The sequence below is a fragment of the Nematolebias whitei genome, chromosome 9 (assembly GCF_014905685.2).
Source record: "Nematolebias whitei isolate Nwh7 chromosome 9, NemWhi1, whole genome shotgun sequence".
Classification (NCBI taxonomy): Eukaryota; Metazoa; Chordata; class Actinopteri; order Cyprinodontiformes; family Rivulidae; genus Nematolebias; species Nematolebias whitei.
The window spans coordinates 41,118,085-41,131,791 of record NC_056506.1 but is presented as its reverse complement, the minus strand read 5'-3'; the positions used below and the strand labels follow the sequence as shown (position 1 = coordinate 41,131,791).

The 13,707-nt window shown below is 36.3% G+C and overlaps 2 protein-coding genes across 2 annotated transcripts in view; both read right to left on the bottom strand.

Moving 5' to 3' along the window:
* Positions 1-2,528, bottom strand: part of LOC119414728 (epidermal growth factor receptor substrate 15-like 1) — a 17,819-nt gene extending 15,291 nt beyond the window's left edge. The window contains exons 1-9 of the mRNA XM_037681833.1: positions 2,491-2,528; positions 1,952-1,993; positions 1,759-1,848; positions 1,623-1,670; positions 1,430-1,525; positions 1,198-1,263; positions 995-1,120; positions 847-906; positions 397-723 (exon numbers count right to left, since the gene is read on the bottom strand). Of these exons, the coding sequence (XP_037537761.1) occupies positions 397-723; positions 847-906; positions 995-1,120; positions 1,198-1,263; positions 1,430-1,525; positions 1,623-1,670; positions 1,759-1,848; positions 1,952-1,993; positions 2,491-2,517 (882 nt within the window). The 5' untranslated portion in view covers positions 2,518-2,528. The remainder of the gene's footprint in view (positions 1-396; positions 724-846; positions 907-994; positions 1,121-1,197; positions 1,264-1,429; positions 1,526-1,622; positions 1,671-1,758; positions 1,849-1,951; positions 1,994-2,490) is intronic.
* A 1,243-nt stretch (positions 2,529-3,771) lies between these two features.
* Positions 3,772-7,562, bottom strand: calr3b (calreticulin 3b). Its single transcript, XM_037681832.1, has 9 exons — positions 7,354-7,562; positions 6,929-7,030; positions 6,460-6,663; positions 6,272-6,366; positions 5,987-6,196; positions 5,798-5,911; positions 5,550-5,693; positions 5,375-5,467; positions 3,772-4,618 (listed from the first exon to the last, which is right to left on the bottom strand). Exons 1-9 carry the CDS (start codon positions 7,439-7,441, stop codon positions 4,403-4,405), a joined length of 1,266 nt encoding a protein of 421 aa, XP_037537760.1. The 5' UTR covers positions 7,442-7,562; the 3' UTR covers positions 3,772-4,402.
* Between the last annotated feature and the right edge of the window lie 6,145 nt (positions 7,563-13,707).

Here is a 13,707-nt window from a genome sequence, read left to right as displayed (position 1 = left end):
GATATATATATATATATATATATATAAGGAAAAAGCATCTCTGTGAAACAACCCAATGGATCCTCGTAAATCTGTTTTTCTCTCAAGTTAAAGAGAAATCAAATAAAAAGAGCAAAGCTTACTAAAATAAACATTTACAGAGAAAGTTGGGAGAAAATTAACAGTTCTCTTGTTTAATCTACCGGTAGTTTTAATTTACACAAATAGTGAGATAGCTGTTGATTATGTTTAACAAAACAATGTGGAAATGGCATTACTAACAATATTTGATACAAATAAATTTAATTATGAGACCTTGGACACAGAAAGTACATTTTATCAACTATGGACGAACTATGATGCACCGATAGCGATTATATTCATATCTGAAGAAAAAGTCTGCGTATATTGACTTACCGCTGAGCTAGATTTAAAGGAGTGTTTTGGGGAAAGGTTGATAGCGCTGGGGCTGAGGGGAGTAGTGCTCCCTAAAGAAGAAGCAGCACTCCCAAGAGGAGGTGTGTGTCTGCCAAGAGGAGTAGCACTACCAAGGGTAGAAGTGCTTCGCAGGGTCTCTCTGAGAGGAGCTGGGCTGGATGAAAGACTGAGCAAAGCAGGCAGCACAGCCACAGCGCCTGGAAGCGCAGGTGCAGATTTTTTCCTTTTAGAAGGTGGGACGAGAGAAGGAGGTAAACTGCTTGGGACGGGTTCCTTTTCCATGGCACGATACACAAGATGCATGGCCTAGAAGACAATAAATGTTAGCTTTTATTACAACTAACATATGTATTTTCTCTAGATTTAAAATATTAATGTGTAAAAACTACAATAAAGTCACTGCAAAATTTACAAAATATCCCTGCTTACCACGGTAAATTCCTCTTTGTCCAAGTGTCCATCTTTGTCCACATCACTTAGGTCCCAAATCTACAAAAAAACATAATGTGATCAAGGTTTGACTCTTTAAAAATAACAGAAGGCAGAAAAATGCAGTGTTCAATAATGTTCATTTCACCTTTCCTAACACATCCAAAGGTAGCTTAGAGTTGATCAAAACTGGTCGGACTTTATCACCAGACAGAAGACCTTTTACGGGTGACAGACTTTCAAATATTCCCTCAAACTTCCCCTTTTCATCAGGCTGAGAGAAAAAAAAAAAAAATCAAAATTAATTCTTTAATCTCCAAGAGAATATTTTTAAAATCTGTTTTGACTCACTCTTATTGCCCACAGAGAGTCAGATGCTGGTGTTGACACACTTAATAAAGGGCTGTCAACGTCTCTCTGTGAAAGTAAAAAATTAGATAAAATAGCAAATAAGAAACAAAACTGCAACTGTCACAAATGTCCATTCATTTCACATGAGCTACACGTGTATTTCTCTATAAAATAAATGTATTTTTACAATCAAGGTCATAATATTAGTAAGAAAAGTAATTTTAACGCTTACAAAAATAGGTGCAGTGATGGTTTTGTTGAGGTTGTTGAGACTGATATCATTTCCACTCTGTGCTGTCGCCACCAGTCTCAGAGCAATGAAAAAACCCTACAAAAGTGAGGAAAAAACCAGAACAAGTGCAGTGTTTAGTGCAAACATCAGCATCTCCCCAACACCGCAACGTTACCAAGAATTTCTCCCTTACCCGCTTATCCAAATAGCCTTTTCTATCAGAATCAGCCAAATCCCAAATCTGGAAGAGTAAACAACCCAGTATAAGTTCAGACAGTACAGACTGAATATATGAGAGTAATTTGCTTATAGATAAGTCTGTAACCTACTTTTCCAAGTGTATTGTCAGATAATCCAGACTTTTTAAGAAAATGAGCTGCATCGCCTGCTGATATTTTGCCTGTGTTCCCTGGATCGAGCTAAAAATAAATAAATGGTAGATAAATCAGTATTATTCAATTTTACATGATCATATTCAGTTCAATAAAATAAACAAATTGAAATGGCTAAGGCCAAACTTACCAGTCTGTAATAGCTTTCATAAGCTGCATTTCCACTTGACAACTTTATAAAAAGCAACAAAAAAAAAAACATCAGACAAATGAATTAAATCTTGTTTGTTAGCTATAGCGAATAAAAAGAAACGGATCATTTTACATATTAGCTGGTTACGAAGTTAGCACAGTTTTTTAAACATTACGTAGCCTAGGCTAGGGTGTTTTTGTGGGATAACAGCTTATAACATATCCTTTTCTGTAATTCAATCTTCTGTTTAATTACGTTTTGTTTTTTTATGACCGAAGTATCTTCTTTGTGTAGCAGCCACTTTTTATTTTCTGCCATAAAAAAACGTCCCAACTTTCGCATCACAACTTAACCTGCTGGCTAATGTTATCTCGGCAGACAACGAAAACTTTCTAATACTGTTTCTTTTGACAAACATTCAACCCGGTTTACAGCGTCGAGTTGTGGTAAAAATAACACACGACCAATGTCAGTGTCATTTAATATCCACAGACTTTAAAATTTCAGCCTTTTCTTCAGCGGTTAATCGTTGTTACCTGACTGAGCGTCATGAGCGCCGCCATATTTCCTGGTATATCGTGAACGCGCACGACGTTCACTCCCCTAAAGGGAACCCGCTTCCGGTGTTGTGTCGAAAAAGGTGCCCCTGATAACACGCGCTTAGGTCATGTGAAGCGCCATTAAACCCTCTACTTAAATATTATCGTATTATAATTTTTTGTGCGTGATTTTAAAGCATCTTTTTCACTAATAGTTAATTGAACAAAAACCGAAGTAGACTAACTTATTCTTGGCTTTCGATTCCTTCAGGGACGTTATCACATTTTAAATACAAGTACTAGTTTTATATAAATAGGTGTTTTTTACTCAATAGCAACTTGAAAATCTACACTTTCCATATCTGATCATCCATTCTCATTTAGCATAACTATTTTTTATGATTTTTGGAAATAAACCAGACATGCACCTTTTTAATGTGTCTACTTTAGTAATTTTCTGTGGTCTTTTGAAACTCTGAAGTCCAAAGCAGTTGAAAGGTATTTATCTAATTTGCAATTCTTTGATTTCACAGCTGTCAACAAATATCAGGAAATCTGCCCATTAATTTATTAAGTTTTAGTAGCGCTATCCAATATGTACATTCGTTCAAATAGAACACATTGAAAGGTTAAAACTAGTAAAATCACTTTTGTTACTCCATTAAACTGTCACAGGAATGTGAAGCCTAATCATAAATAGGTTTATTTAAGTTAAATCAACCTTTATTTAGACAGGTTAATCCCATTGAGCCTCGGGGATTCATTTACAAGAGACCTGAAGTCAAAAGTTAATCTTGATTTAGTGCATTTTTAATATGATCCCATCAAGAATACCTAAAATGTGACAATGCTTAGTTAATTAAGGTGTAAGAGGAGAGGTTATGTGTGGGTGGCTCAATTAAGCGTTGCAAATGCTTCAAACCATAGGGGCCTGGTCTCCTTAATACCTTTACCAAACGTATTTAACCTTTTTAGAATTCTGTAAGCTTTCAACCTAAATGAAACCCCAATCTCATCGTCAAAATCTTTTACATTGTGTCCAAAATACTTTATACGTTGATAATCCAACAAAAATTTGGTGTAACCGTTTGCAAATATTACAAACTGGGTTTCTGTAAATTAGCGCCAAGCATTTGCCACAAACGGTAAAGCTTTATGGAAGCCTTTGAACTTTAATTCAAATTTAAAACTTTTCAATTACCATTGAATTGGGTAACTTGCATGGATTGGAAACAAATAAATTGTGTAGCAATAAAAACACAACAATAAGGTAATCATCTTTTAATAAAAACTTTGGCATCAATAACATTCTGTCGAGTAAGTCTGTGCTGCCCTTGCATGAGTAACACCAGCGCATCGCCATCTGCTTCACCAGAATCCACTGCAACTCCCAGCATATCATGAAATATGAATTATTACAATTTGTGGCAAAATGAAAATATTTAGTATTAGGACTCGATGCTTTTTTATTTTCACATTTCAATCAATAATGCCGTCAAGAATGAGGAAAGAAAAGTTCAGTGCTGTAGAAATAACCAAAATAAATTACCACGCCTCAGTCCCCATTTCTGACCCTTTATTTTATCTTGTTGACTGTGAAAAGTCTAAATCTGATTTTATTCAACCCGTTGTGTCACTGCAACAAAGAGGAATGGACTTCAGTCAAAACACAGAATGAAAGACAACCCACAGAACCAATTCATCAAGGGTAACGTGACAAAAATGAAAGAGACACCAAGTCCATTAAACACCCCACTCAACCCCAATTTTCTACACCAGACCCCAAAGCCGGGTTTTGTCTGCATCTCTGGGAAAGGATGCACAGCAGTCAATGCTCCAGAGATTTACAGGACAGTTTCTGTGGAGGGAACATTAAAAACGCATTTCTCTCTTTTGGCTACATTTCTTTTCAAAGCTCATCTTTAGGTACAGAATCCTCATCTTTTTCTGAAAGCGCTTCCTCTGACTCATCCTTTGCGTCTTCCTCTTCCTCCTCCTCTTCCTCCTCTCCGTCTTCCTCTTCCTCCTCTTCATCTTCCGTCTCAGTTGCTTGTTCTTTTGCCTTCTCTTCCTCTTCTTTTCGTTTTTTGTCATCCTGCTCCTCTTTCATTTTCTTCTCTGGTTCCTGTGGAGGAAGTGAAAGACGATCACAAAACTTTGTTTTTGAAAGCATCAAAGGTTTTAATACTTTATTTTGTTTAAATGGAAAACTAGGAGTAACTGATGGCTGTGTACACCAAAACTAGAATTTTTGGATATTGGTCTATTCATTGAGTAACGCTGCTTAAGAGTTTTAAAAAAATGCTTAAATTTTCTGGTTTCATTTGTTTTAATTAAACATATTCAAACAGTTCAAACTGTTGAATTTAGGCCCTGTAATCACATAAAAACAAATCTGTGCAATTTTAAATTAACTCGTTTCCATGTGTAACCCTTCATGTGTAACCCTGTGTTAAAATTTTCTTCAACAGTTGTATAAATTTTCTTGTGAAAATGTATTTCTGTTATCTATAAACAGAACCATATATGCAAAAAAATGTGTACAGTTTAGTTTTACAGTAATTTATTTTATGCGTCATATTTTCTTTTCTTCTTTGTTTACTGTATAGCATGCCCATGTTGTACAGCATGCTTTATGATCTTGTTTTATGTACATTAGTCTGCCCCTTTTGCAGTTGCAAAAATGTCAATTTCCCCATTTAAGGGCCAGATAAAATAATTTTCTTAACCGAAATACTTTTTTTTTTGCTACATTTACGATCACTTGTAAGTTGGATCTGGTCTTTGTGGTCTATTTAAGCGTCAGCTAATGTGAAGACAGCGGGAACACCTGCTCTCCCCATTTGTTTTCAATGGTTCTGTGTATAAAACAGCAGCATACCTTAGTTACGCCCCATGTCTCTTTTCCAATTTCTTCTGCTTCCTTCACATCATCCGTGATCAAGAAGTTGTCGAAGATTGTGCCAGATTTTACCTGGGAAATGGTTTGAAAACATTACGCTGCTGCTTTACCTCTGCAATTAAAAATACAACCCAGAAAATGACCCTCCTCTCACCTGCCAAAGATCAAGACCGATCACACCTATGTTATCAAACTTGTAGATATTAGAATCAGGAGAATATTCAGGGTTGTCGATTTCAGGATGCACCCAGGCTCCTTTGTAGTTGGGGTTGTCAATCTGCTTGGGCTTCCATTCTCCCTGAGATACAAAAGACAATCAGGCGAAAGAAACACTATTAGTAGGCAAAGATCTTTAACAGGAGCTATTCATTTTCCATATTTGGATATGGAAACATAGCTTACTTTGTATTCTGGGTTGGGGATCATAGGTGGCTCCCATTCTCCATCCATATCTTCATCCCAGTCTTCAGGCTTTTTGGCATCAGGATCTGGAATATTTTCAGGTTTGTCCCAATCCTAAAAACAACATTATTTTCAAAGTCAGTTGTAAGGTTAATTTGATGCAACAGCAGTTATGTTAAGCTTATTCACCTCAGGCTTTTTGTCATCTACATCATCAATCTTAGGGCGGTCATCCCAGTCCTCTGGCTTCTTGGCTTCAGGGTCCTTAATTTTCTTAGGTGGCAGGAAGTCCCAGTCCTCCTCTAGACTGCCAGATTCTACCTTCTCATTATCAATCTTCACCTCATAGGTCTGATCTGGATTCAGGATCAGTGTGTACAGGTGGCTCAGTTCATCATCCTAGATACAAGACAAAGTGTTGAGCTTTGACTCCTTATGCAATGCATGATGTCAGAGTGGAAATTTCTGAATTACCTTGCATTTAATTTCTTTCTTAATCAGGTGATTCTTTCCCTTGTAGTTAAAGATGACATGGACTTTCTTGGTGCTGTAGCCACAGATGTCAGGGCCTAGTCGAAATTAATTCAGTTACAAATACAATTTAATACAACAAACCGTAATTAACACAGGAAAACCATTGTTTATTTTATATATATTTTTACCAAACATGATGTAGTATGTAGAGTCCCCGTGCATGGCAGTCTGATCCAAGTCAGCAGGGAAGACCTTTACGTAGCCACCACCACAGTCAATCTTCTGCTCATGCTTGACCGTAAACTGGACAACTAGAGACTTCCCCTCATTGCTGAAGGGCTCAAAGCGTGCCGAGACAGCGTAGAAGCGAGCGTCTTGGCTTGTCTGCAGACCTGAAGAGAAAAAGAGCAAAGCAAACGCAAAACAGATTATCTTTGGCTAACAGTACCACTGACATACAATCCCATCTTGGATTGTTCAAGAGATTTTAGGGTGGTGACTTATTTTGTGATCGGCTCAGCAAATAAACTACAGAATTAGGATGTAAATGGGAGTTTCTGTTTCACTTTATTCCAAGGTTGCACAAGGTTTCAGATGTCATTTCCACCATCTAAATATCGATACAATTTTTTGCACCTGAAATTGTGTTAAGTTTACCTTTGTCTTTTTCAACATCTCCATAGAAGTTTCCGGCTGTAAGTTTCCAGTCTCCATAGTCTGATTTGTGCTTTGAATTCACCCATCGACTTCTCCATTCATCTTAAAACACAAAGTACAACCAGTAAATCTGCTGCAGAGCAACACTTGGGGTACATTTTCAAAAAAATTATAACCTTGAATTAATGGACGATAAAAACCGACAGGTTTATGTGTAAAATGCAACTTTAAAGACAGTTAGCTCTAGCATAGCAGCTTGAGTCACAATAATATTTTAAATAAATTACGTTTGCTTTAGCTTTGACGTGTAACTGAAATTAGCCAGTTTAAAGCAACGAAGAACTGCAGCATTTATTAACCGAAACATAATTCAACACAAAAGCTAGCACATTTTCAACGATGGCCCTTGACCGAAACACACTTACCACCGTCTTGAAACTCCTCCCGAAAGTAAATATTTGCGTTAACGCAGTATGCTGTTAATAGCAACACAGCCAAATATAAAACCCTCATTTTCCTCTTTTTTTAGCTAAGATTCCCTCAGATGACAGTCAACGGCGTTTGGTCAAAATCAAATGCGCCGAGGAGAAGGAAGACGGCGTAATATTTTAGAGTGGCTCCGGCGAACAGATGTCTGCCTGCTATTGGTCAACATGATGGTGTGCCTGGACCAATCAGAGTGGACCACGAAAGAAATGCCTCGTACAGAAACTGCTCCCAGATCAGTTCGGAGTTTTCTTGTTCTGTCGCAGTTATGACATCCGTCCAGTAGAGGGCAGTAACAATCACCAACAAATTAGCTCAGCAGACACTCCCATGCTAACTGGGTGCTAAGCTAATATAAAAGTATGAACAAAATCAATGTACAAATTAAAAATCAAATATTTCTTAAAATAATGCATATCGCCCGCCGTCTTTCACGCCAGAGTTTTTCACAATGATCATCCATTGTTGAGAAATGATGGAGTTGTAGTCGTTTTCTTTGTCAACGTCCTGCAAGAGCTCATGAGATATCGCGAGAGTTCACGCGTACGCGTCATGACCTTAAACGTTTATTAAAATAAGTAAAGTTTACCTTTGTCTTTTTCAGCATCTCCAAAAAAAAAAAAAAAAAAAGAAACTGTCCAGATGACCTGACTGAAAAATGTTGGGTTTATTAAAATACTATTTATCTAAAATCTGTGGTTGTGAACGAATACGGCTAATATATTGTAACATGTCTATGGTTGTACATAACTATCAGCTACTACAACACCTAGTTTAAGCTTAATATATTAACAATTAATTGAGTTAAAGCCATTTTTTGTGTTGACCACTCAGGATGAGTTGTGGCAGTCATCTTGAATTGGATTGACTCCAAATGTTATTCAATTGTAGATGTACCTTCGATTATTACACTCTGACAGTTTCATTAGAAATTGTCCAGTGATTCATGAGATATTTTGCTAACAAACTGAGTGGACCGCACAAGATCAATCTGTTAATGCTCAGAATATGTGTTGAGGATCAGTCTCAGCTACTACCACACCCAATAGGCCTTTTAATAAAATTATTAGAAATGACTGATAAGCATATTTGTTTTGTAAGGTCAGCTGGAGCACAGACACAGGTAAAACCATTATCACCTGCTGAGTCGGCGAGCAATATTGAACTTGTGAAAGGAGAGATGATAATTTTATACCTAATCAGGGGAACTCTAAATCACATTGTTAAATACATTCTTCTTGTTCTCCATTTTTTTCAATGCCCTTATTTACCTATATGGATTTTTAACTATTAGATTTTTAAAGCTCCATTTCTATGGTTAAAGTCAATAGCCCTGAATTTTCATATCTCCTAACTGAGGTGGTTTTCTTGTTTGATTTATTGATGGCTTTGACTGATCAGAATATGAATACCTAAGAACTTTGCTGAGGGTTTACTGGGAATACTGTTTTGCTGCCACAAGGTGGCTGCATTGACAGCAAAATAAAAACTGGAAAGCATAGCTCAGTCTTGATTGATGTCCCAGTGGATGATTGATGTCCCAGTGGAAGGCATCATTCCAGATGATCCCAATCTCGCAATGTCCTCCATAAACTTTTGTTGAGGTTAGAATTTTCTGCTGATCTGCTTCACGCGTTTAAATAACTAATCAAAGAAACTGATAAATATATATATATATATTTTTATTTCACACATATTATAGGGTATTTTTTGTGTTGCCTTTCACAAACATCTTGATGCCCAAACTTTTGTCTAAAGTCTCAAATCAAATATATATATATATAAGTTACTGCATAGTAACCCAGGAAAAGAGACCAACTAAAACTTTTAATTAATTTTTTTTTTATTAACATACGAATTAAACTGCACAGTAAAAGCTACCTGGGCATAACATAATAAAAACAGGTATAATTAAATTGAACTGACAAAACTTACGGTTAAAAGTAACTTTTGAAAATCTATAAAAGAAAAATGACTCCAAGTCCTAGTCAACTTTATTGTCGTTTCCATCACAAGTGGTACTTAAGGTGGAATGAAATGATCTACACAGGGTCCCAGTTACACCCAAAAATAGCAAAATATAAAGTTTAAAAAGAGACAGTATACTATATAAGGAGATGCACTAAGATATATGTTAAACAAACGCTAAACAATACACTAAAATATCTAAGATACACTAATCACTAATAATGTAAAACAATACAGCGTAACAACAGCAGCCTGACTCTCTGCTTCTCTGCAACTGCAAACAAACAAACAAACAAATAATCAAAAACAACAACCAACAAATGAACCAATTAACCACAAATGTCATGTATAATTCTGAAATGCTGGTGTTTGATTACTTTTAGAAATTGCCTTTTCCCTCAAACACTAACCTTTCGCACTGGACTTGACATCTTTATTATTATTATTATTATTATTATTATTATTGGCTCCTGTAATGTTCGTGACAGCCTTGTTATCCTTCAGAAGGTTTTAAGCAAAGTTTTTCATTCTTACAAAAAAAAAAAAGAAAACATTGTTTACAGCTTTAAGTTTTCCAGAGGGTTTTAAAAGTTGCTTTAAAACGAAGGCTTACATTGCATTTGTTTGAAATCAGCCAAAGTTGGAGAAAATATAACAAATGTAAAACAAAGCCATTACTGGTGCATGCATGTGTGTAAAGCAAGAGAGGAAGTTGAGTGACGTGTCTATTTTCTCAAAGTGAATTCTGGCGCGAAGACAAGCAACTGGCGCCAGCCATCAAATCCTCCCACCCTCTGAGCGATCTGCAATTATGTCAGGAGGGGAAAATAGTGTCCCTTTGAAAAGTGTTCTTAATCAAACCCAATTATTTCCGCTCTTTTCCCTTATTATTTCCACCGTGGACCACGTCCCGCTAGTCAGCCTGTTAACTAGAGCCTGGGCCTCAGTGAAGGTTGTGCTTGGTCAAGCAAGATAACGTCATAATGTGTGTAATTAATTACTAGTTTTGAGTTTGTCATGAGTATATTCTGGGTGTTGCTACTTAAAGTCTTCCTGACCAAAAGTGAACTTAGATGTGGCTTTTATAAACAGTTAAAATGAATTAATTTACATTATTGTTAACCAATTAGTCAAAGCAATGAAATTAATTTGACTGTATTTCTTCATATACATCTATTTTTAACCCTGCAGTCCTAACTTTACGTTGTGCTTTGCTCTTGGAAAACTCACATTTTGCTCCAATATGCGTATCCAACACACTTGAATAAAATCTGTCAGCATTTGGAAATTTTCCACCAACATTTCTGAAAAAATATTTAATTCTCAAAGTTTAAAGACATTTAATTTTGATCAATCCAAGGAACGTGTTGAATGTGTTAATCAAAATTCAATAGATAAGGGATTCAAATTTTGTACCAATTAAGTTGCTGACAAAAAAAAAAAAAATCCCTGCAAAGTTAAGACAAACAGGCAGCTAGAGGACAATTATAATTTAGTCCTTGTGTCCGCTGCAGCCTGGGCCCCCTGACACCCCTTGTTGGGCCTGATGGAGTGGAGCTTCATCTGCCTAACAGCCTGGCAAGGCTCCACAGGTCTGCGAGAACACAACAGGCCGTCTCTCTCTCTGTCGTAGCTTACATGGGCCTATTGTCAGCTCGTGCTCATTAACAGCACAAAGTCACTTTAGTGGCTCACTAATTGATGTGTGGACAGAAAACAAGGTTTGAAATCAAAGTGCCTCCACAGTTGCACACTATAAACTTATTCTGAGTTGAAACAGAAAATCAAATTCACACTCTAAAATCACAAAAAGATGGTACAAGTGTTAAAAGCTGATTCAATTTGTTAACTAAGGCCGTGTTTTCTAATGGAAATACAAAGTGCCCTTATGGTATGATACTCGTACAGTAATATAGCGTATGTAAGCAATCAATAACTTTTACTGTCTAAATTCTAAAAAGCCTCTCTGGTAACACTGCGGTGTGAAAAATACTGTTATGAACGGATTTCTAACTCTTTGCTTTAAGTTTTAAAGTGACCAGAAATGTGATTTCGTCTTGCAGAGGCTCACAGGTTGCTGAGTTCACCGTGACTTCAAGAAAGAGTTTTCTAATCAAAAACAAAGATTTAAAATGTAATACGTCTTTGTTGTTGAGAATGGCTCATAATTTAATTACAGTTGCCATTATCATCGCCTGCCGCCATTAAAAGTGAATGTTCATGTAATTGCCTGTGTGGGTGTGTGTGTATGTGTTTGTTAAAACATCTCATCAAACACTGAACAGATTTAACTGAAATCTAAGAACGTAGTCCTTGAATGTGCATCTATAGCTGATTATCTTGTCAACCTATTTCAAGATGGCTACCACAGCTGAGAATTCTAATGATTATCTAATTATCTAATTATAATGATCTAATTATAATGATTATTACATGCAGTGTTCCCTCAGTGCGGACTGAACTAGGAAAAGGGCCTACTTCTACGCCGCTCCTTGGAACAACTTATACAAAAAGATCTGAAGCTCATGACCTTGACCTCTCCAAATGACCTCAAACATCTGCTAAGTTCTTGGCACACACCAATGCAGACATGTTCCTGTTTTTAGTATTTTGCATCACTTTACTTTACAATGTAGCTATTTTTGGTTCATTTTTTAATAACATTTTCTTCCATTTATTTTTCTCAAATTTGTTTCTCTCTATTAATATGCTTTATTTTATGATTGTCTACTGTTGTCGTCATTCTTTGTTAAAAAACAGGTCTTTCTTGTAAATGAGTCCTTGAGGCTCAAAGGGACTAAGCTGTATAAATAAAGGTTGAATGAACAGCTAACAGAAAAATGGTCGTAACGCAGACATTTGTACAGACATTGAGCTAAACTTTGGGGTGGTTGAAACTGAAAGTCAACCCCAATCAATTTATGCATTTCTTTTACTATTAATTATTAACCTTTAATTAGCAGGAAAATTCCACTGACATCAAAGATCTCTTTAGCAAGAGAGGTCTGGGCCTGGAGGCGGCCTAAACATGTATTTTTATTTTTTTTTACTTTGGCTTGAAAGATATTTAGCAGTGTTCACTCATTAGGGGATGCTAGTTGTGTGGATCGCCATGGTTTTTGCTTGGCGTACCAGCTGGATCAATCTGTGTAAAGATATTTGTGTAGCTTTTAGTCATCCAGAACACGACAAAAAAAAAAAAAACTTTAAGAATATCAAAACAAAGCAACTTGACCTTGTTTCTGCAGTTGAAGACATTTCGCTTCTCAGCCCAGAATTTTCTCTTGAGTTGAAAAAGCTCCTTGGATCAGAAGCAAACTACAACTACAGTTTGTTTCGTCTATGGAAACAAAGACCAGCTGCTTTGTTTTTGAAGCTCTCAGAGGTTTTTGTATAGACTCAGAAGGTTTAGTGTTCGTACTGGCTCCTCTGACATTTTGTCTATATTCCACACAAATAAAAAAAAACTGTTGCTCATCAACAAATAAAACATATTTTTGCTATCCAGATGGAGTTACTTTGAATGGTTTTTAAAGAATACTGTATATATGTATTTTATTTTGTGATTTTTGTACATCTTCTGGTTACTCACACTGTCCTTATTTGTAAAACACTGTTAATTTAGCAGTTTGAAACACACAAAACCCAAGTGAAGATGATGATCAGATAATTGATCATCTGATGATCATATATAGCAGTTAACTATATAAGAGTTGTGTTTTAAAATTTTATATGGTAGTATATGTATACGGGATTTTTAACATTACTGTTATGTTTTTTATGGATTATGGAAAAACTTTTTATTACTATTTGTTCTTAATTGTGATGTGATTTTTTAAGATATTAGTTTCACCAGGGAATGGCGAGAAATGTCATTTTGACTCTTTTTATATCTGTTAGAATTGACAATAAAGTAGACTTTGACTTAATCAAACAGATGTTTCAAGTTCCAGGGAGGGTTGCATGAGTTTTCATGTGTTCCCAGTGCAGACATGGCTTTTCTCTGGATACTCTGGTTTCCTCCCACATGAAATGCATGTTAGGCTGATTGGTAACTAAATTGTCTCTAGGTGTGAGCGAGAGAGTGACTGGTTGTCTCGGTTTTTTGTGTCCCTGTGATGGACTGAAGACCTGTCCAGGGTGAACCCCGCCTCTTGCACATGACTGCAGGAGATAGACACCAAATCTTGGCAACTCTGAAAGTTGAAGCAGGTAAAGCAAATGGATGGATGGCAGGGTTGCATGAAAGATCAGATCAAAGTAAAAAGAAAAGGAGTTTATAGAGACAACACTGTCTTTCCCATTCGCATATAAAACCACGTTTC